The sequence below is a fragment of the Sarcophilus harrisii genome, chromosome 3 (genome assembly GCF_902635505.1).
Source record: "Sarcophilus harrisii chromosome 3, mSarHar1.11, whole genome shotgun sequence".
In the NCBI taxonomy this organism is placed as follows: Eukaryota; Metazoa; Chordata; class Mammalia; order Dasyuromorphia; family Dasyuridae; genus Sarcophilus; species Sarcophilus harrisii.
Window position 1 is genome coordinate 247,890,534 of NC_045428.1, and position 22,629 is coordinate 247,913,162.

General features: G+C 34.9%; 1 protein-coding gene across 1 annotated transcript; it reads left to right on the top strand.

Moving 5' to 3' along the window:
• Positions 1-1,067: 1,067 nt before the first annotated feature.
• On the top strand, positions 1,068-20,168 carry FUNDC1 (FUN14 domain containing 1). The gene is made up of 5 exons (XM_031959377.1): positions 1,068-1,315; positions 2,942-3,098; positions 13,233-13,308; positions 18,254-18,382; positions 19,521-20,168. Exons 1-5 carry the CDS (start codon positions 1,288-1,290, stop codon positions 19,596-19,598), a joined length of 468 nt encoding a protein of 155 aa, XP_031815237.1. The 5' UTR covers positions 1,068-1,287; the 3' UTR covers positions 19,599-20,168.
• The last annotated feature ends 2,461 nt before the right edge of the window (positions 20,169-22,629 follow it).

Here is a 22,629-nt window from a genome sequence, read left to right on the forward strand (position 1 = left end):
TATACATATATACATACATAAATTATACATATATACATATATTTATATATAATACATAAAATTATACATATACACATATCTTTATATATACATACATAAGATTATACATATATACATATATTAATATATACATACATAAATTATACATACATACATATATTAATATATACATACATAAAATTATACATATATATTAATATGTATATATACATACATAAATTATACACATTATATATACATACATAAATTATACATATATACATATATTTATATATATACATACATAAAATTATACACATATACACATATTTATATATATACATACATGAAATTATACATATATTTATATGTACATATACATAGATAAGATTATACATATATACATACATTATATATACATACATAAATTATACATATATACATATATTTATATATACACACACATAAAATTATACATGTACACATATATTTATATATGCATACATAAAATTATAATATACACATATATTTATATATATACATACATAAAATATAAAATAAAATTATACATATACATAAAATTTATACATATATACATACACACACACATACATATATATATATTTTTATGCATTTTCCCCAGCATTGAATTTTGAGTATTGTGAAATGGAAAAATTGAAGGAGGCACGTGGAGAGATCTTTGTTAATTATCTCTTATTTATGCTTGCTTTGTATATATTTACATGATGTCTCCCAAGGTATATTTTGAACTTTTGGGGGGGAGGGACTGTATTTTGCCTCTTTTTCTATCCCCAGTGCGTGCCGCAATGGCTGGCACGTAGTAGTCACTTAATAAATATTAATATGTTTTGAAATGAACTGAAATGCCCCCAACATCTGGCAGGTCGCTTCCACTCAGAAGTGGATCCTGAGGCACCCGGGCGATCACAGGAAGTGGGGAGGGGGAAGGGGACCTAGGCGCTGAGAAGCGTCAGCGCTGCCTCTGGATATGCTCGGGTCACCAAGACTACAACTCCCACAAATCTCCGGGGCTGAGCACAGTTGCCGCACCTAGGCGGACTCGCTCCTTCCTCACGGTTCACGCTTGCGCAGGAAAGCTGATGCCGGGGGTGGGGCAGGTTCAGGGAGGAAAAAGGGTTGGATCAGGCGGAAGGCAACCATAGAGTTCGGACTTGTCCCGCTCCCAGCGTAGAGCGGCCCCTAGAGTGGTGGGGTGAGCTGCTCGCAGAGGGGGGCTTGTCGGGGCGGGGGTGGGGGTCTTTTTGACTACAGGCCGCCGGCAGGATCATGGCGACCAGGAACCCCCGTCCCACAGGTGAGCGGCCCCGAGAGGCCCCAAGACGGCATTCGGAGCAGAAGCTGCGGTTATGCCCCTTCTATCCTCACCCCGTCTCATCCTTCCTTCGGACTCGGGACGGGACTTCTCTTCCGCCCCTCCCCCCCTTCCCCTCCTCCCCCCCACCGCTCAGCATCCCCAGTTACCGCCGGGCACAACCCCTTCCCCACTGCTCAGACCCTTCTACCTCTTCCCCCCCTTCCCTCCCCCTCCCGAGATCCGACCGCTCCTCTCCCCCACTGCTTCCTACTCAGAGCCCTTCCCTAGGAACTAAGCTTTACATCCTTCCTGCTTTCCTCGGTCCTTCCCTTCCCCCTCCCTAATCATCCCTTTTTTCTGCCCTGCAATTCTCCCTCCCCCCCAGCCTTCCCGTTGGTCCCTCCCCCCAGGCTTTATTTATCCTCTTCCGTATTGGTGCAAATCTACTAACCCACCGCGGCTCCGTCCCCTTCCTGCCACCTTCCCCTGAAAACCTAGCACATCCATTCTCCTCTCCCCCCAATCTCTGTAGTCTGTCTCCTCTATCACTGCTGGGGTTCTCAGAGCGCCCCTTCCCCCTCATTCTTGCTGGCCCTTCCCCCCATTCTTCCTTGTATCCCATCCCCCCCCCAAGACACAGCCCTGTAGTCCCCCCTAAAACACATAGGCCTGGCCACTTCTCCACAGGGTTCCAAAAGTCTCGATGCAGTGTCAACTGCCCTGAGACCTTTGTTTTTTATACTTAAAAGACCTTTGTTCCAACCCTCCCTTTTAAAAAATCAAACTCTAGTTTTAAGTTCTTTATAAACTATATTGATATCATTTGAGTCCATTCATATGTGTCAGCCTCTCACACTAGCTTTCATTTTATACCGCTTTTCGTTCTGGCCATCTGGATTCTTTTAATTGTTTGGAAAAGAAAACTTAAAGGGTATATTCTTCCCTTTCCCCCTTGTCACTCTTATTGTTAGACCTACCATCAACTAGCAAATGCCTTGTATTGGCACTACTTCCATAGACAAATGAGGATGATAATTTTGGCATTTACTTCCAATTTAATTTCCAACTAGTTTCCCTAGTATCTCAGTTAGTTTTTGTGACAGGTAAATAAATATCTATCTAATTATAATTATATATTTATATATAATATTAATTTTATATATTATATATAATATAATAGTGATTTAATAATTAACAGATATAATTATATATTATTATAATATATCTATATAATTGCTATCTCCTTTTTATATGTGCATAGATATATATGTATATATACATAAACATACATACCATATATACATATATTATGTATATATACTATATACATATACATACATATATACATATACATACATAGATAGATATACATATACATATACATATATATATATATATATATATATATATATATATATACACACACACCTAAACACACATATACACACAGAGAGAGGGAGAGTGCACACCTTCGAGTTTCCTAGTATCTAGAATTAGATAGAAAAAAAGCAAAAGTTTTAAGGCACTAAGAAAAACTATTCTGCTAGAAATAGTGATAATCTTAAACATTTCTTGGCTTTTTGACTGAATTTAATGTCTGTGTTTTTCTTTTTTTCTCTCTGAAAGAACATGACAGTGATGATGACTCTTATGAAGTATTGGATTTAACAGAATATGCAAGAAGACACCACTGGTGGAATCGTGTATTTGGCCACAGTTCTGGACCTATTGTAGAGAAATATTCTGTAGCTACTCAGATTGTAATGGGTGGAGTTACTGGATGGTGAGAATATAACTTTTTAAAATCTTGTTAGGATATCAGTGACTCCTTAGCATTTGTTTATACTTAACTTCTTAGTTAAGTAGGTAACTTGGTTAAATGGTAGCTTGCCCTCCTAAAACATAAAGGTTGTGTAATCAGAAATAAATTCTTAATTTCTCAGTGCCTCCAGGCAGGTAGTTTGAAATTGTAACTGCAGAATATTTGCTGACCTTGATTTTTAGGAGGGGGAGTTTGCTCACAGATTAAATCATGTCAGTACTAAAAAATAGTTAACTACTCTTAAAGTGCTTCCTTTTCAATAAAGTAATGTGTAGGCAAACGGAAATAAACAGATGTTAGCTGCACTGATAATTGTAATATTTTAATCTGCATCCAATGTTATAAGTTTTTTGATTTAGTTTGAATTTATAAGTGAATAGTGGAAGTAATCAAGGGATCTATTCACTAATACTGCATAACTTACTATGTATTGCTACTAATTATGTCTTAGAAGAATTATGATCAATCTCATACTCTCAAATACTTGTCTTAACTTTTCATCTATGTTAAAATAAATACCTTGCCCTGTCTTCCTGCCCTCAAGTTTTGAGGTAGAAGTAACTAATGTTTCCTTCTCTTCCTCCCACTTAAGAGACCTTTGAGTTAGGACCCCCCCCCCCCCCCCCCCCCCCAGCCAAATGGTATTATATCTCCATCCTTTGGCTTGCTAACTCATCTCTTCTAATTCATGTGATTGTTAGCTGGACTGCTTGCTGAAATTCCTCCTCTCTTATGTTCATATGTCTCATTCTAACATGTTTAGTTCTACTGTCTTTCCATTGGGTCCAGAGAAAGTGCCATTTTTGTTAACAAAACTTCCTTTCATGGATCCTTCCATCTTCTTGCTCTCAAAGACACCTTTCCCCAGGGTGGCATTACTAGCCACCTAAACTATATATGATTTTTTATTCTGGTCCCTAATATTTAGACCAGAAGTTTTTTCTGTTATTCTAGATCTTCCTTCTGCAATTGTTTTTCCTTTTTTGTTCAAAGCTCTTTCAAGTTCATAAAATCCAAATAAATCACCCTTTCTAAATTCATTGGCATTTGTTACTAGTAGATGCTTCATTAGCTGCTTCACAATCTTTCTGCTCCAACTCCTTACCTTATATTTTAGAACTTGAGTTGGTATCCTCCCAACAATCCTCTCCCCTCCTTCCCAATTCATCAACCTTCTCACCTCCTGTCAATGTACCTTTATTCCACCTCGGGCACACACAGATGGTCTTAACCCATTAATCTCACCATCACCCATAAGTGTCAAGTGTTCCTGATCCAGAACTCTGAAATACTTTCTTCTGTCACTTCCTACACTTCCTCCTTTCCCCTTACTCTTCTTAAGTCTGTCCTTTGTCATTCTGGGGCACTCCTCTCTACACTCTCCTGTTTTCCCAGGCTGTCTTCTCTTCTCTGGTCTAAAAGTTCTCTAGTTCTAACCTTGACCCTATAAATATAACCAGTCTGTAATTCTCATATCCTGTGCCCTTTTGTCTTAAGCCTTATCACTTAAACCTTTGCCAAACCTGACCCCTGCATTTACCCTTCACCATCATCTCTCTCCATTCCTACTTACTTGCTAATGCACACTCTTGAAGTCATGTGGACTTGCTGGTTGATCTCTTACATGTGTCATTTAGTCTCAGCAAGTTCCTCACTGCTGTATGACTATTTTTTTTTTTTTTTATTCTTCCCTAATCGATTATCCTCTCTTTTATGGCCTTATTCTTAGAAAAAGCTGGGTTTTTTTAAACTTGGAATATTCCAAATCATTATTTTAGTATTGCATAGTAATGTTCCACTAATGATGATCTAATTGTTAAACCTGATAACCATAACCTATTGTCATTTTTGACTTTTATATGGCATTTGATAATGTGGACCATGTTATTCTGCATAATCCTTATCCCAGTTTTTTTTTTTTTTTTTTTTTGACACTGTTCTTTATTAATTCTTTTGTACTTGCCTAATCGTTATTTCATGATCTCCTTTGTTAAACTCTCCATATCTGGCAGCCAAACTGGATATTCCTGCACTGTCTATATTGGGTCCTGTTCTTTTCTCAATCTTCTCTATACCAATGATTGATTCCCAAATCTAGATACATCTTTCTTGAGTTTCAGGCCTTCATCACCAAATACCTTCTCCAGGGGGATGGCCCATAGGTAGCTGGGACTCAATAGGTCTAAAATGAAGCTATTCCCCTCCAAACTCATGTGTCTTCCAAATTTCCAAATTTTAGTTTATTCCAAACATTCCCTCCAGTCACCTTGTTTGTAACCTTAGACTTACTGTTGACCCCTGGTTCTCCCTTTATGTCTATATTGTTACTTTTCAAGTCTTGTCAGTTCTATTTCAATGTCTCTCACATTTATATCTTTCTCTTTACATTGTTTTAACTATTTCAGGATTCATTTATTATCTGACTTCAAGGCTGACCCCTCTCTAATCTCTTCCATACAAATCCCACAATCATTTTCCTAAAACCCAAATCTGACCAAATCACTGGCCTGCTCAAGAACCTTCTGTGTCTCTGTTGCCTCTTAGATAAAAAGCAAATGTTCCAGCTGTCATTTAAACCTCTTCCCACTATGGCTGTAGTTCTAAGCTTTTTGACATTATTTCCTTTCATACATTCAGCATTTAAGCCAATCTCATGTACTTGTTTCCTGAACATGGCCTACCAACTGTATTTTTGTGCTTTTGACTGACTATATCCCATCTTTATTTTCTGTCAAAGTCTTTCTTGATCCTCTTAGTTTTTAGGGTTCTCTGCTCATATTATGTGTATTCTTATCTGTTTATATGTTAAACCCATCAGTAGAATGTAAACTCTTTCCTATGATCATTCACCATCCATTGTTCTGTACCCAACACTGAACTCAGTATCATATACATACCAGGCTGGAAGAATTTGGGACAGAGGTAGAGGGGGAAAAAAGCAGAGATAATCAAAACAACAATAACAATAATAGTAAGCATTTATAATAGCATTTTTAAGTTTGCGAAATGCTTTACAAATATCTCATTTTATCTTCACAACTGACCTGGAAGGTAGGTACAGTAATCCTCAAATTACAAATGAGAAAATAAGACAGAGGTTAAATGATTTTGCCTGCTATTAAATGTTTGAGGTCAGATTTTTTTTTTAAGCTCCTTGGTGTGGGGGCTTCTTTCTCCTCACCCAAAATTTGTCTTTTTGTCTCTAATGTATGTGTACTTGTTGTTTAGTTGTTTAATTATGTCTAATTCTTCATGATGCCATTTGGAGTTGTTTTGGCAAAGATATAGAGTGATTTGCTATTTCCTTCAAATGGGGAAATTGAGACAAAGGATCACCTAGCTAATGTTTTTTAAGGCCCTACTTAAACTCAGAGGTCTTTCTGATTTCAGGCCTGATGCTTATTGGATAGGATTGAATCTTTTTTGACAATGAGTCTCTTAAAATATCTGTTAACAAATATCTATTAACAAATGATAAGTTCACTAGGTGGTGAAGTGGATAAATTGCCAGCTCTGGAGTCAAGAGGACCTGAATTCAGATATGACCCTAGATACTTGCTTGACACTACTTGTGTTACTCTGCACAAATCACTTAACTCTGATTGCCTTGGAAAAACAAATGATGAATGTCTTTTATATGATTGAATTATTTTGTGTACATATCTGATTTAGACATTTAGTTATGCTCTAAAAGTTATAAGATGGCTTTAAATACAAGTACAGAAATTAGGAACCTTTCCCACAAGATTTTAGCATTTTTCCTTCTGTGCTATCCATCTTGAATTTTATATTCACATTGGGCAATATTATGAGATTTATCTGTCAGGTTTCAGCAAAAAACAGATATTTCTGTTCAAGGTTTCCAGGTTTTCTTTACCATCATTTCAAACTTTGATGTATCCATTAAAGAAAAACTAGGCATTCTTACACACACACTTTGATCATTTGCTGGAGGAGGACCTTGTCATTCCTTTTTATATGTGCCAAATTCTGTTATTGGATGACAGCAGACTACATGCAGGAGTGGAACATATTTAAGAACATAGTTCATGTAGTGGGAAGAGAAAAGCTCCAGTTTTAAATTATCCTCATCCTGTTGGATAGACCAACTTTTAACTTGGGCCTTAATGTAGGTTTTAGTGCAGTTTGTCACTCTTCTATTGCCTCTGTGTGGATCCTCCCTTGTTTTGCTACATTCTGATAATGAGAATCTGACTCAAATGTGTAGGTGGATAGAAATGGATAAGAAAAAATCAGAAGCATTAGCGTTTGGAGATGACAGTGAAAGAAATTAACTTGAAAATTGTCAAGGAATAAGCTTCAGGTTTTGTGCCCACATGAACATTATAGCAAGATAAATGTTATTTCTACACTTTTAGAAATAACCCTGTCATTTAAACACATGGACAGGGAAAACTTAGTTGAAATATCTCTTTAGAGCCAAATTCCAAGAGGTCTCATTAATTAATTTTATTAATCAGGAAAAATGATTAAATAAGAGGTTTTATGATGAGAGAAATGGCTGGTATTTTTTTTTTTTTAAATAGATCATGTATTGGTATTTTGAGTAAGTGTAGAGTTTTAAAACGTTTTTTGGTTAAAGAATAAAAATTGATAACATGATATGCTAAGTATAGAGAATTGTACTTGAGAATAATACAATAGCAAACATTTTTATTATGATTTAAGTTTTGCAAAGTTATATGGTCTTATTTGAGGTAGATGGTGTAGAATCACTCTGCAGTTATCTTAGGCAGATTGTAAACCCAGATCTTGCTGACTTCCAAGTCCACTAAACTCCTCTGCTATAGTATGTATGAAGAAATAAAGTCATAGATAACTATTATCTCTCATTTTCTAAAATCTGATTCTTTTAATATCCAAAGTTCTATGAGAATTCATTTTCATTAAAAGTTAATAAGGTCTGGGGCAGGTAGGTGGCACAGTGGATAGAGAACTAGCCCTGAAGTCAGAAGGACCTGAATTCAAATCTGGCCTCAGATACTTAACACTTCCTGTGTGACCCTGGGCACATCACTTAACCCCAATTGCCTCAGCAGAATTAAAAAAAAAAAAAAAAAAAAAAAAAAGGCACCCAGCATAAAAATTTGACTTTTTTTTTTTTTTAACCAAAAATATTTTAGTTAAAATATAGGTTCCCTTGGTGTATATAGAAATAATAACACATAAAACACATTATTGTTTTCAAAAAAGCTCAATGAGATGAGTGCTTGCTAGTATTTTCCCATTCTGTTTTGGTCAGAAAATGAATCTTCCCCTTCGAGATTTATCGATCTAATTTTTTTTTTTTTTGGGGGGGGAATGGGAAGGAATGGAGAGGGGGAGGAAGGGAAGGACAGGACATTAAGTGAAAGAAATCATTCTTTGCCCCAATTTCTATTTAGTCTTAGTGAATGGGTGTGGCCTCAATCAAACTGAGACTTGCTGAAAACTTTAGCTTAAAAAGGCCAAGGTCTTCTCTCTCTGCATCCAGGGCCATCTCTAGTTGTTCTGATCTCTCTCTGACCACTGGGCTCAGATGTCTCTGGAGAGGGAAGTGAGGCAGATTGTAATGTTCTCGTTTAGTTTTCTTGGAGTCTCTGGGTTTTTGGGAGCAGACTTCGTTTCAGTTTAGTAATCACCACAAGTACAGCCAGGAGTTAGTGTCCAAATCTTTTATTGTCTCCTTCAAAGTCTTGTCTCCTTTCCTGGGGCCCGGTTAGCTTTCTTAGAGACCTATCTCTCTCCTTGGTTCCGAGAGCTTGAGCTCCTGCCACCAGTCCTTTGTGTTCTCTGCCTCTTCCAGTGTTTTGACCTTCTCCTTGGTTTCTGTGGGGGAAGCAGGAGGACCACCACCACAGTCTCTGTCTTCCCTAGTTCTCATTCTGGCTGAGTTTGTCTGAGCTTATATGCTCTCTTATCAAAGGTATGAATCTTGAAGAACTCTAGTAAGTACTAAGTACACATACTGAACTAGAGAACTGTTAAGCATCAGGCTAAATAACCATTGTCTTTATCAATTCCACTGACTTAGCATCTTGTTTTAAGTTCTGACCCATAACAGCAGGTGACCTTGCCCACCCCTCCCTCAATTAATCCCAACTCACCTGCATATCCTGGCCTGCATCTCCTTGGGGTCATGGGCCTCTTTGAGAATGAAGGAGCTGGGTATAGTTAAGCCTATAAAAGAGAAGGCAGGTTTTTTGGGGAGGGAAGTATGGGATGTGATAGCTGTCTTCAGGTATTTGAATAGTTGTCATTTGGAAGAGGGACTTGATCTGTTTGGCCCCATAGGCAAAGTTATGACGTACAAGTGTAGGTTGACCAAAAAAAAAAAAAAAAAAAAAAAAAGCAAATAAAAAGGCCTCCCCTCTTCCTCCTAACAAATTCAGGTCAGAAAAAAACTCAATAATTAGAGCTATCCAAAATTGGGATGGGCTGCCTTAAGAAGTGAAAAAAGACTGTTTACATACAGGCCACTTGTCAGGTATATAGTAGAGATTCCTTTCCTTTATGATTTGAATTAGTGACTTTTAAAGGTTTTTCCAACTCTCAAATTCTATGATGATGGTACAGAATATTTTTTTCTAGTCTTTTTGAAATTTAGGAGTATTTATAGATGAATTAGGCTAGTACAATGGACCTTTATTTGGGATGTTAAGAAAAAAACAAAAACAAAAACAAAACTTTGTGACTTAATGCTGAGAATAAGGAGGAGAAGAAAGGTAACAAATGAAGTGATATAGTATCCACTTTCAAAACTGGGTTGGCAAGTGATACTTACAAGATAGAATGAAGAAAGATGAAAGAGTTTTAGCCAGAATTATTTTCAGTGCCTTTGGGACCAAGGTAGTCTTCAGGATATGTGTAAAGGAGAGAGCAAAGAATCCATGATTCCAGAGACTTTATCTTAGGGAATCATCTTACCAAACTCTTGCCACATTTTCTTGCAGCAACTTGCTGTCCAATGAGAGGATGGAGGGGGAGACAACATAACTTTGTATGAAGGCTTATTGAAACTACATGCAAGATGATTTTAGAAGGAAGGACCTTGTAGCTGGGGGAATTAAACTTGGCCTTCTGTAGAAGATGGTAGTTTCTCAGTTGGACGGATAAAATTCTTGGTCATTCCATATAGCATGGTGGCTCAAATCCTGAAAAAAGCCAAGTGTTTTGTTAGACAAGAATGGGATTTCATTATCTGATATTATAGACAGCTAATTAGTAAGGTTTCATGGCAAGTCAAAGTTTCTATCATGGATTGTAACATGCATAGGTAATTTCAGAAAAAGGTGCTAGAAAGGAGAAGTAGGCTATATCTAGAGCAGAACCAACCTGCTCTAAGAAAAATTGGGCCCAGAAAATGAAAAGGTTTTATAGACTGCCACATGGTATAATGACTTTTCTATAATCTCACTAATAAATAAGTAGAATAGCTATTATTTGAAGCTATTTGTCCTTGACTTCAACTCGTATATGTTTCCCACTACACTGTATTTTCATAATCATTTTCATGAAATTTAGAATACTAAAGAACTTACTACATTTCAAATAATAAAGCCGATTTGTCATGTTTATCATTTTGGTGTATATTAAATCGGATTTTTTCAATGTATGAAAACATTTTTAGCATTTGAGGTTAGCATTTAATTGGAATGATGACAAAGTTATGTTTTAAATCTGGAACTAAATTGATAGAAACAACTAAGTCCTATCTTCATTTTGTTTTGGATTACTGTCCAAACAATTGGTAGATTATTATAAATATCCTAAAATTTAAGGATCATTAAAAATACTGAGCATCTCCTGAGTGCTCATTAGATACTATTGAGGATACTAAAGAAATATAAGATATGGTTTCTGATACCAAGAAACTTGCTGTCTAACTGGAGAGACAAACAATAAGCATTTATTAAGTGCCAAATATGTGCCATGAACTATGGTGGACTGAGAGAATAAAAGACGAGAAAATAAGTAGTTGCTGGAGTATATTGAATAGAGAAATGATATGGTCAGATTTGTGTGTCAGGAAAATCAGTTTGGCAGCTGTGTAGAGTGGTTTGCAGAAGGAAGAGCCCTGAAGCAGGGATATTTCTTAGTAAGCTTTAAAATAGTATTCCCAGATCAACAGTGATGTGGACCTAAGCAGTGATGGTGATTCTGTGAGGAGACAGAAAGGGATGGATGCAAGAAATGTGGGAGTTAAAATGACAAGATTTGGCAACTGATTAAATGTGGAATTGAGGGTGATACTTAGGTTGCAAACAGGAAGGATAAGTGACTTCAAAAAGACTAGATTGTTTAGAATAAAGTTGGACTTGGAAAAAGGAGGTCAGTTTTTAACATTTTGACTTTGAGATGTCCAGTAGGCAATATTTGAGTAGGCAATATTTGAGTTAGAAATATTGATTTGAGAGGCATTAATGTAGAGATGATTAACTCATATGATTGGATGTGATCATCATTATTAGATTTCAGAGAGAAAAGAGGGCCTAGGACAGATTTTTGGATTATACCCTCAGGTAAGAGGCATGTTGTGGATGATAATCCATCAAAGGAAACTGAAAAAAAGTAGACAGGCAGAACGAGGATTGAAAGAACATTGAGATGAAAGAGTATATCCTAGAGTCAAATGGTGCAGACAGTTCAAGAAGGATAATGGGCAGTTTCAGTTGAAAGATGAAGTCATTAACCAGTTATAGGAAGTTTAGAAGAGATTGAGAGGAGAAATTGAGTGAAAGCAATGAGGAAAAATTTTACTTAAAGTTTAGTTGAGAAAGGGAAATAGCATAATAGCTTATAGGGATAGGTATGCTCAAGTGAAGGTTTCTAAGAATGAGTGAAATTTGAGAATACTAGGGGAAAAAAGTAGACAGGAAAAGACTAAACATTAGAGGGAAGAGATGATAGTAGATGCAAAAGATTACAGGTAGAGGCAGTGTTACTGACATGAACTTCTCCACTAAAGAACTGAATGAGACTGGGAAGGTAATGTCAAGGTATTGTATGCTGTATGATAATAGAAATTTTTAGTAGGGAAGAAAAAATTTACAATATCTATTATGGAGAGTGGGAAAGAAAAAAGGATTAATCGTGTTCTTATGAGAATCCCAGTTGGAATTAGATAAATTTGATCCACTCACTATGATTGTATGATTTTCTCCAGATCTATTGAAGAGGCATTTGAATGGGATTAGAGAAAGAGCAATAGTGGAATTAATTCAGACAAATCATCATGATAGAATAAGGGATTCTAGAGTGTAGAGTTATATTGGATAGTTAGAGGATTGAGACAGAAGGGGGGAGGAAGATGAAGTAGGAACAGGAGAAAGTTTGAGGAGTAGAGAGATTAGAGATCATAACAAGGAAAAATATATTTAAGAAAAATAATAGTATAGACTTTCTTAAAATGGAAATGTATTGCTTTATACATAATTTGAATCCTCATGTTCTTTTGTGCACATGAAAATTTTTTTTTTCTAATTTTTAATTAAAGTTTAAAATAAAAAAAACTAAAGAAAAATAATGAAAAGATGGAATAATAGAATGTTATGATAGATAAGACTTGTGTTTGAAAGCATTAATCATACTGCCTTATTTAAATGCTATAATGTACTACAGAATTGTTTAATAGTATTTCAGAAAAGGGAGCAATCTCTGTGGGTTAACTAAATTTGGAGTGTGGACTTTTTTTTAAGGATGATAAATTTTTAGATGGGGGGATAAGAAAGAGAGAAGAAGCCCCAATAGTGTGAACATAGTTAAGTTTGAGAGAGTGATATGTCCCATAAACAATGAAGGCCAGCCTGCCTTTTTCAGAGTAAAGGTCTCAGAATAGGTAAGTAGGATGGATTGGCCTATAAAGTATCTTATTTCCCAGACTAAGAAGTTTGGATTTTTTTTTCTGTACTTAGGGACAATCCATTTAGGGATCCAGCAATCCAGAAAGGAAAGTTATCTTTATGTAATCGAATAAAATCAAGTTTTTTTTTTTTTTTTTTTTTTTTTTTTTTTTTTTCTGTGAAAGCTAGAGAATTATTTTAGAATTTCATTAATTTTTCACTTCACGGAATTTTTTTTTTTTTAATATTTAAGGTGTGCAGGATTTTTGTTCCAGAAAGTTGGAAAACTTGCAGCAACTGCTGTGGGCGGTGGCTTTCTTCTCTTGCAGGTAGGTAATTAAAATCTTGTTAGTTTTGTATAAGTTATTCCTCAAGTCCAGCAAGTAATTGAATTTAAGCAGTTAGTGGAATGAAAAATGAATGGAAAAAATTTTCTTCATTTCCTTCTCAAAACAATAATAAAGATGTGTACTTTTAAGAAAATATCTATCAGTAACTCTCTTAACAGTCCTATCTATTTCATGTCTAGTACAAATCAACAAGCATTTATTAAGCATCTACTATGTTCCAAGAACTATGCTGAAGACTTGGGATACAAAGAAAGGCCAAAGATATCCTTCCTTTCAAGGAAGTCATAGTCTAATGGAGGAGATAACATATATACAACTCTGTGCAAACAAAATATATACAAGAGAAATTGGAGATAATTTCAGAAAGAAGGTTGTTATTGTTCATCCTTTCTTCTTGAAAACAGCCAGTAACACCAGGAGAAAGATGTCTTGGTTTGCAAGAGAATTGGATTTGACTTTCTCCTTCAGAGTCATCAGGGTCCTTTGGCAAGATATAAGTCAACTGGGAGTGGCCCCAGATGCATCTGGAAACTAATTGGCCTTTTTAAACTGAGGTCTTACCTAGATTTCAGTTTATCTGAAGCAAGAGCCATTCAGTGATTTAAGCTTTATTAAGAATTGAGACAAAGATAGTCTACTTTGCCTTCACAAAAGAATCAATTTGGGAAATGAAGTTTCTCCTCAGAGTATGAAAACTCTTAAGATCAAAGAGGTCAGTGAAAAGCTTTTTGTAGAAAACTTTGTGCAGAAATCTTATAAGTCTTTAGTTAAGACTTGGCAGGAAATCTACATAAGAAAGGAGAAAGTTCCAGGCATGGGGAAAGCCAGTAAAAATTGCTTGGAATTGGAAATTTGTCTTTTGTGAGGAACAATAGGGAAACCAGTCACTGGATTAGAGAGTTTATGGATAGTTATAGTGTAAGGTTTAAGAAGACTAAAAAGGCGTGGTAGGTCAGGAAATACTTTGAATGTGAAATAGGGTTTTATATGTGATCTTGAAGGGAATAGGAAACTACTGGAGTTTATTGAATAAGGAGATGACATAGTCAGATTTGTGCTTTAGAATGATCAGTTTTGATAGCTGAGATAGCGATACACTGAGAATGGCAAGTCTTGTTGCAATCAGCAGGCTGTTTCAATAATCTGAATTATGAAGTGATAAGTACAATAAACAAAAATCAAAAATGCCTGAAAATAAGTATTAATAACTCCAGAACACTCTTATCCACATCAAGATTATAAAAGATTTAATAGCTCACAGCAACCAGCAGTAAATCAATAAATATTAAGTGCCTTCTATGTGCCTTGAACTCTGCTAAAAGCTGGAGACATAAAAAAAGGCAAAAGACAGCCCCTCCTTTCAAGGAGCTCACAATCTAATGGGGGAGACATTATGCAAAGAAATATATACAAAGCAAACTATATATAGAATAAATAAATAATTAAAAGAAGGAAGGCAATAGAATTGCCTTCCTATAAGAGGGTAGACTTTTAGTTGAGACTTAAAGAAAATTAGGGAGATTAGTAGTCAGGGTGGAGGAGGGAGAACACTGGGCATGGGGAACAATTAGAGAAAATGCCCAGAGCTCAGAGAGTTGGACAGTTTTATTCTTAGAAACAGTCATAAGGCGCGTGCCACTGGATTGAAGACTATATGTTAAGGTGTGAGAAGACTGGAAAGGTCAGAGGGAGCTAGATTATGAAAGGCTTTGACATCCAAACAGAGCATTTTTTATTTGCTCCTGGAGGTATCAGAAAGCTACTGGAATTTGAGTGGGGGGAATGCCATGATCACCTGCACTTGAGAAAAAAATCACTGAATGGAGCATGAAATGGAGTGGAAAGAAATTTGAGGCAGTAAGAATGACCAGTATTGAGCATGAGAGGAGGAGAGCTTGCACTGTTATGGCCTTGTTAGAGAAGGAGCTGTAGAGAGATGTTGCACAGATGAAATCACCAACCTTGGCAAAACCTTGGGTGTGTGTGGGGTGGACGGTGAGGAAAGCAGCAGGACTCCTGGGGGTCCGAGAGGAGGGTGGTAAGGACTTATACAGTAATAGGGAAAGGAGTGATTTAGGAGAAAAATTCAGTTTTGGACATGTTGAATTTTAAGAAGTCAATAGGAATCCGATTCTTTTTGAACAGCAAAATAACTATTTGGACATGTATACTAATATTGTATTTAATTTATACTTTTAACATATTTAACATGTATTGGTCAACCTGCCATCTGGGGGAGGGTGGTGAGGGGAAGGAGGGGAAAAATTGGAACAAAAGGTTTGGCATTGTCAATGCTGTAAAATTACCCATACATATAACTTATAAATAAAAAACTATAATTAAAAAAAAAAGTAATGAGAAGTCAATAATAGGACATTTAGTTTGAGATGTTCAGTAGGCAGTTGGAGATGCAAGATTGGAGGTCAAAAGAAGGATTGGATCAGGAAAAGTGGATTTGAGAATCATCAGGTTTGAAAATGGTGATAAAATTCATGGAAACTGATGAGATCACCAAAAAAAGTAAAGTAGCAAGGGAAATATTTGTAGCTCATTCCCTCTAACCATAAATTCTGTCCCACGGAGTTGTGTCCTATGCCCTCTTTTCTTCTCCCTCTATTTTACTTCTTTTGGTGATCTCATCAGTTTCCATGAATTTGACCTCGAATCTTACATTTAATTTGCATTTAATTTATTTAATTAAATAAAATTATTTAGTCATTGCACAATATTTAATCATAATAAATAATTAGCAAAACTAAAGCTTGTTAACAATTTATATTAAAAATTACAGAGATTTGCTAATTATTTATTATGACTAAATATATATATATATTTAGTCATAATAAATAATATATATATATATATATATATATTTTTTTTAACTCCACCAGAAGCTAGACTAGTTTTTTTATTTTTCCTCTGATACTTGACCTAATTTGGAAAAAATTTTGTATGCATTGTGGTAATAGTACCAACTGGGGCACATATATGATATGCTGCTCTATGCAAATTGATCATGGTTAGATCTAAACCACTAACTGACCCTTCCTTCTTTGTATTTTCTATATTAGGTATGATTTGAGGCCAAATTGGATACTTCTAGACATTTTGGAACTAGATCATGTTTCTCCCTGTTTGGACATATGTACCCCGGATTTGATGAGGTTGTCTCCCAACAGTAGATTTACTGAAATTTTATTTTATTTCAGTCACTTTGCTATTGGGCTACTATGTTAAGATGTTATGACTAAACGAAAATTAATATTTTAGTTAGTAGCTCTACCATATTCCTAGTAATATAGACATTTGTTAACATTGTCTTCCATACTTTGATTGGATTTTCTATCAAATGGGAGAATTAGCTGCATAAATGGTTATATATATATTTTATATATAAAATTCATGTATGCTTATATATGCAAGTATATAAATTGTGAATATAATGTATTGTGCAACTTGTGTATATGAAACAATACAATGAAACTTTCCTGTTTTACACACACACAACAGAGAGTGGGAGAGAGAAGATAATGAAAGTGTGGTAATTCAGTCATATTCTTCCTCAAATGATATAGTCTTGTGCGAGTTATTCAGTTCTGTAAGCTTCAGGTTTTTAATTTGTTTAAAAAAAATAAAGATAATACTTAGAGAATCTACCTAGCAGAATTATTTGTGAAGCTTAAATGTTAACATATTTCATTGATATCTTGAATTACTTTGTAAATTCTGATAAATCTAATAAATTATCAGCTACTGTTAGTATAGTTGATAACTCCTTATAAATCTCTAGCAAAAGGTAAATATTTTGTGAACTGATAAATTTTCAATTTGAAGTATTTTTAACAATTATGCTTCAGTGAAGTTGGCAGGAAAAAAACTGGTGTAGGAAACATTTTGATTTCCTATAAATAAAAAGTAAAAATTATAGCCGTATACATACATAGAATAGATATGCCCTCTCATAGGCTCCATGTGATCAGAAAGTGGTAAGTAGATGCAGTAGCAAATATAAATCTTGCAAAATCTGACTCAAGTAGCAAATCTTTTCAGTTGCCAGATTGGACGAGTTCCTAAACACTGAGCGTTATCATCAACTGAGTGCCAGCTATTTAGAAGTTTATACCAAAAAAAAGAAATTTGACCTTCTACTTGATCTATACATTATATGTATATATGTATATATTTTTTTACATTGTTTTTAGTGACATTGTATTTGTCTACTTTATATTTTTACATCCTTTTGAGGGTGACATTGATAGAAGAAAATCTAGGATTTAGAATCATCCATTGTATATGACATTAGATATCTTTGTTATTTTGTTTTGCTCAAAGAATTGATTTACATAGAATGTTTTTAAGAAGAAGTTCTTAATAGATATTATGACTTGCTTAATTACTGCTAGTCTGATTTTTATCTTTGATTTTGTTACTTGAATATTCTAAAGTGTTCTTGTCTATACATAAATATTTTCTCATTCATAAGTATAATTGAAGTTCAGTTCTACCACTTTACATTCTTTTTTTCCTCCTGTAATATATTTATAATATTTGTACTTAAAAGGATTTACTTAATGAAAAACTAGGTAGAACAAAATTTTGCTAAATTTTTACATTCTATCTTCAGAAGTCATTCAGCTTATGAGGGCTTTTATAGCAGTAAGGAAAGATTTTATCAATTTTTTCCCCTTTATGTAAGTAAATGAACACTCAAATGTCTGTATTTCCACAGTGTCCAGTTGTCTTCCCCAAAGGAAGTGTTATAGAAGTAATTTTAGAATATTTTATATTATAGCAAATTCTTCCTATATATAAACATAATAAATAGTCCTTTTAGTAACCTAATGTAATAACATGTCAACAATAATGAAACTTTAATGAATGGCTTAGAAGATAAGTTTACTATCATTTTGTGAAATTTTCCTAGATTGCCAGTCACAGTGGCTATGTGCAAGTTGACTGGAAGAGAGTTGAAAAAGATGTCAACAAAGCAAAAAGACAGATTAAAAAAAGAGCAAATAAAGCTGCACCTGAAATCAATACTATCATTGAAGAGGTAAGATGAAATATTCTTGCATATGAGGGAATTTTAAAAATGAAATACAAATATAAAAAAAAGTTTAATAGGACTTGGTCTCAAGGAGGCTTACATCTTAATACATGGAGACAAAAAAATGTAAAGAAATATTGATCAGGGAGACATTTTAGAAGTAAGGGAATGAGAACAGATATCATTTTGATATCCAGTCAGTCAGTTGACATCCTTTCCAAAAGCAATGGAACAAAAAATTGGGTCACTATGTCTATGTCCTGAGCTCAGTTTTTTATTTTACTTAGTTGGAATCAACACAAAATGAGCCTAAATGACTTGAATTCATTTTGCTAATATTCACACATTTATTTGAGCACTTAATAGTTCCTATTTAAAGCTTTTTCATCATGTGTTTTTTTCTTTATTCCCAATAAAATGGAAGCGTGTACAATATGGGAATTTATTTAATAGTTAATGGAGTAGGACTTTAGTGGACCTAGTGATAGAATTTGTTTTCCCTGAATCAAGTAATTTGAAAAGTTTTATCACTAAGTTTGTGGCATGGGGCTGAATTTTAGAGGCACAGTAAATTTTGAAGACCATGTTCTAAATTGTAAGAAAGGTTGTTATCTCTGTCAGTGAAGAGAATACCCATGCTGATTAAACTATAGATCTTTGAAGTAAATTGTTTGAATTGATGGAGATAACACATGGCCTCATAGGACAGTCTTCTCACAATACTCAAATTACTATCCATAGTTAGCATGGTGCTCATGGATGCCTTGCAATAAGTTACGTGTTTTAAACTTTTGAAATGAAAACACAATGGGTCTTGTACTTTCATAAATAACTAAATCTCTCATTTTCTAAAGTCTGATTTCTTTAATATCCAAAGTTCTGTGAGAATTCATTTTCATTAAGTTAATAAGGTTGGGGCAGCTAGGTGGTGCAATGGATAGAGCACCAGCCCTGAAGTCAGGAGGATCTGAGTTCAAATGTGATCTTGGACACTTAACACTTCCTAGCTGTGTGACCTTGGGCAAGTCACTTAACCCCAATTGCCTCAGCAAAAAGAAAAAAGTTAATAAGGTTAGAAAAAATGAAGTAATATTTACATTTTTAGTAGTATGCTATTAATAAAAGACTTTTTTTTTTTTTTTAGTCAACAGAATTTATCAAACAGAACATAGTGGTATCCAGCGGATTTGTGGGAGGCTTCTTGCTAGGCCTTGCATCATAAGGACATGAATATTGCTGCCTTGATGGATTAATTAACAACAAAAATATTGGTGACAGTGTGCTTTCTTGCAAAGTAATGCTGGGCACCAGATTCTTCTGGATGAGAAGACTAATTAGTTGGACAACAATGAAACTTTCACTTTTACACTTTAGGCTTTTGCCTTTTGAAGCTTGGCAAACTAGGATTTGCTAGAAAAAACAAAACTGTGCAGTATATATATATATATATATATCGCATTTCTGGACAAAACCTGGCTAAACTTTCATCATGATTTTTTAACCCTGTGCCTGTTCAGAAATTAGCATTTTTAATGTAACTGTTGGTATAGATATGTAATTGTCTCGGGAAAAGGACCTTTTATTTGACATTTTCCTCATTGAATTGCTATTTTTTTCTTTATTTAATAAAGCATTCTCCATTGTGCTGTAGAATAAATAGTGCCAATAATATGTATTATAGTTTGAATATCAACAGATAAGAAATCTGTTTGCAATAAACTAGAATTGTAATGTACTTTTATGGAAAGATTAGAAATACTTATTAGAGATATTAAAAACTAATTAAAGATTTTTTTGTTGCTGTTTAGTGCTATTTTTAAAAGCTTATTTTATTTTCCTACAAACACAATTCACTGGACTGGTCTACTGGTTTTATAGTATAAGGAGTTCCCCAGTGAAGAAACTACCTCCCCTAACATGGGTTGGCAACTGCTCTGCAACTTAGTATCTCAGTGCCCCAAGGCACTTCTCTAAGTGACTTGCCAGGGTCCGATAGCTCTCTGTACACCATGCTGTGCTGCCTATTTGCTTAAATAATAGATAGCCATGCTAAAATTCTTAGCACATTTTAAAGTCATAATCATAAAACACATCTTACTCTGTGTATACACACACACACACATACATACACACACACATATACATATATAATATATATTTTATCTTGGGAATACCTTTTCATTATTTGTCTATTGGCTTTGATATTTAGGAAGAAGGAAATTTGTGTTTTGGAAAGTGTCAGACATGGAAGGAAACTGACCTCATTCTGACCATCACCCCACTTATTTTACATATGTGAAAGATGAGAAAACTAAGAAACAGGAGAAGGAATTTGATTTATCAAAGCCAGGCAGGTGGCAAGTAGCAAAGCCCTACAGTCAGGTATAGGTCCATAAGTCCATTGCTTTTTTTCTTATGCCTAGTGAATTATTTTTTAGTTTTGAATATGATCAGATGTCAGAGATGTGTTTTTTTCCTCCATAAATGTATCTTATTTCTTCCTTTGTTTAAAGCATATAATTTTTCTTTAAAACTTCTTAAGTATTCCTGAGTTGCTCTGGAAACTGGGTTCTGATTCAGATTTGGCATTCTTGTGAATTTATAAGGAGATCCTATTGGAGAAGTCTAGCAAGATCTAGATTCAGGTTCAGCAGTAGCTTCATTAAGTTCCAGTTATTCATTTTTCCAATTCCTGAAGCATCTTTGCCAAGTAGGTCTACACTTTGTTTTTTGAAGACACTGTGTTTCCAATAGAATAGACTAAATTTCTTCTATTAAGGAGCATAGTAGTATCAAGAATCCCTACATGAAGTGGTTCCAGAACTGGATTTATAGTAAAACTGTTGATTAAGGTTTTACCCTTTTGTTTTTCATTCAGTAGTCTGGAACTCACTTCAGCTAACCTCTCATTAGTTCTGCTTAGTATTTTTTGGACAATGATTCTGATTTTTGATTTTTCAGAATATAACTTTCCATATCTTCCTAGTTTTGCCTTAGAGTCTTAATGTAAGTTTTTTATTTTGGAGAGTTCAGCTTCCAGTTCTTAAATCCTTTTGGTTTCTTATTAAAGCCTTGTGTTTTTCTTTTAATTGTTTAAAGTTCTCTTGAGCTGCTGCTTATGTCCTTCAATTTTAAAAACTCAATAGTATATATAGTTATATTCATTTATAATTTCAAAGATGATGAGATAAAATGGGTACTAGGAATGGTAAATAAAAATAGATTTGGAAAAGCAATGAATTATAAAAAGAACAAAAGTATTATGTGAAAATATCATAATAAAGATTCAATTCATGACATTGAACAACCATAACAAGCCAACTATCACACATTATAAAGTTATGCAATTTATTATGAGAATTAACAAAGGTTTGAAAGATGAGTTCCCTGGTGGAATACACAATAACCAGGAGGAAGGAGCCATTAAGAGTAAAAACACTTGCGAGGTAGAGAGTACCTCATTGTGGGCTTAGTTCTGGAAAAGATTCAGTCCTGATATGAGATTGAGAGCTTGGAGAAGAGCCTTAGAAGTCTAGTAGTCCAAATTATTTTGCAGATGAAAAAACAGGCTTAGGGACATTGTGACACATGGGGCAACTAGGTGTCAGTTCATAGAGCATTGGGCCTGGAGTCACAGAGAACTACTGCAACTCTGGTCTCAGACACTAGCCGTGTGACCCTGGGCAAGTCACTTAACCCTTTTGCCTCAGTTTCCTCATCTGTAAGATGAGCTGAAGAAGGAAATAGCAAACCACTCTAGTATTTTTGCCAAGAAAACTTCTCTTGGGGTCACGAAGAGTCAAATAGGACTAATGACCCAGCAACAACAAAAGTCCCATGAGAAGTAGGCAAAAAAAGCAAGGTTTGAACCCAGCTCTAACTCCAAACCAAATGCTCAGATTTCTAAGAATGAGACTAATTATTCTAGTCCCCCATTTCACAAGGAAGTAAGAACAATTTTTAGTGTTTAATAAGGATAGTACTATTTGAAGAGCATCACTCGTCTATAACAGGGGGTGGGGAGCCTTTTTCTTGCAAAGGGCCATTTGGATATAACTTCATTTGTGGGCCATGCAAAATTATCAACTCTTAGAACTCAAGCAGTGGGAAGTAGATGTACCCAACTTTCAGCTCATTATCACTTGTGGATGTCTTAGCAGATGTTTTTGTGGGCCTTATAAGGCCTTCGGGTTGGTCTTTCCCCACCCTGGTCTATATATGGTCTATATAATTGTGAAATTGTTTGTAGTTTA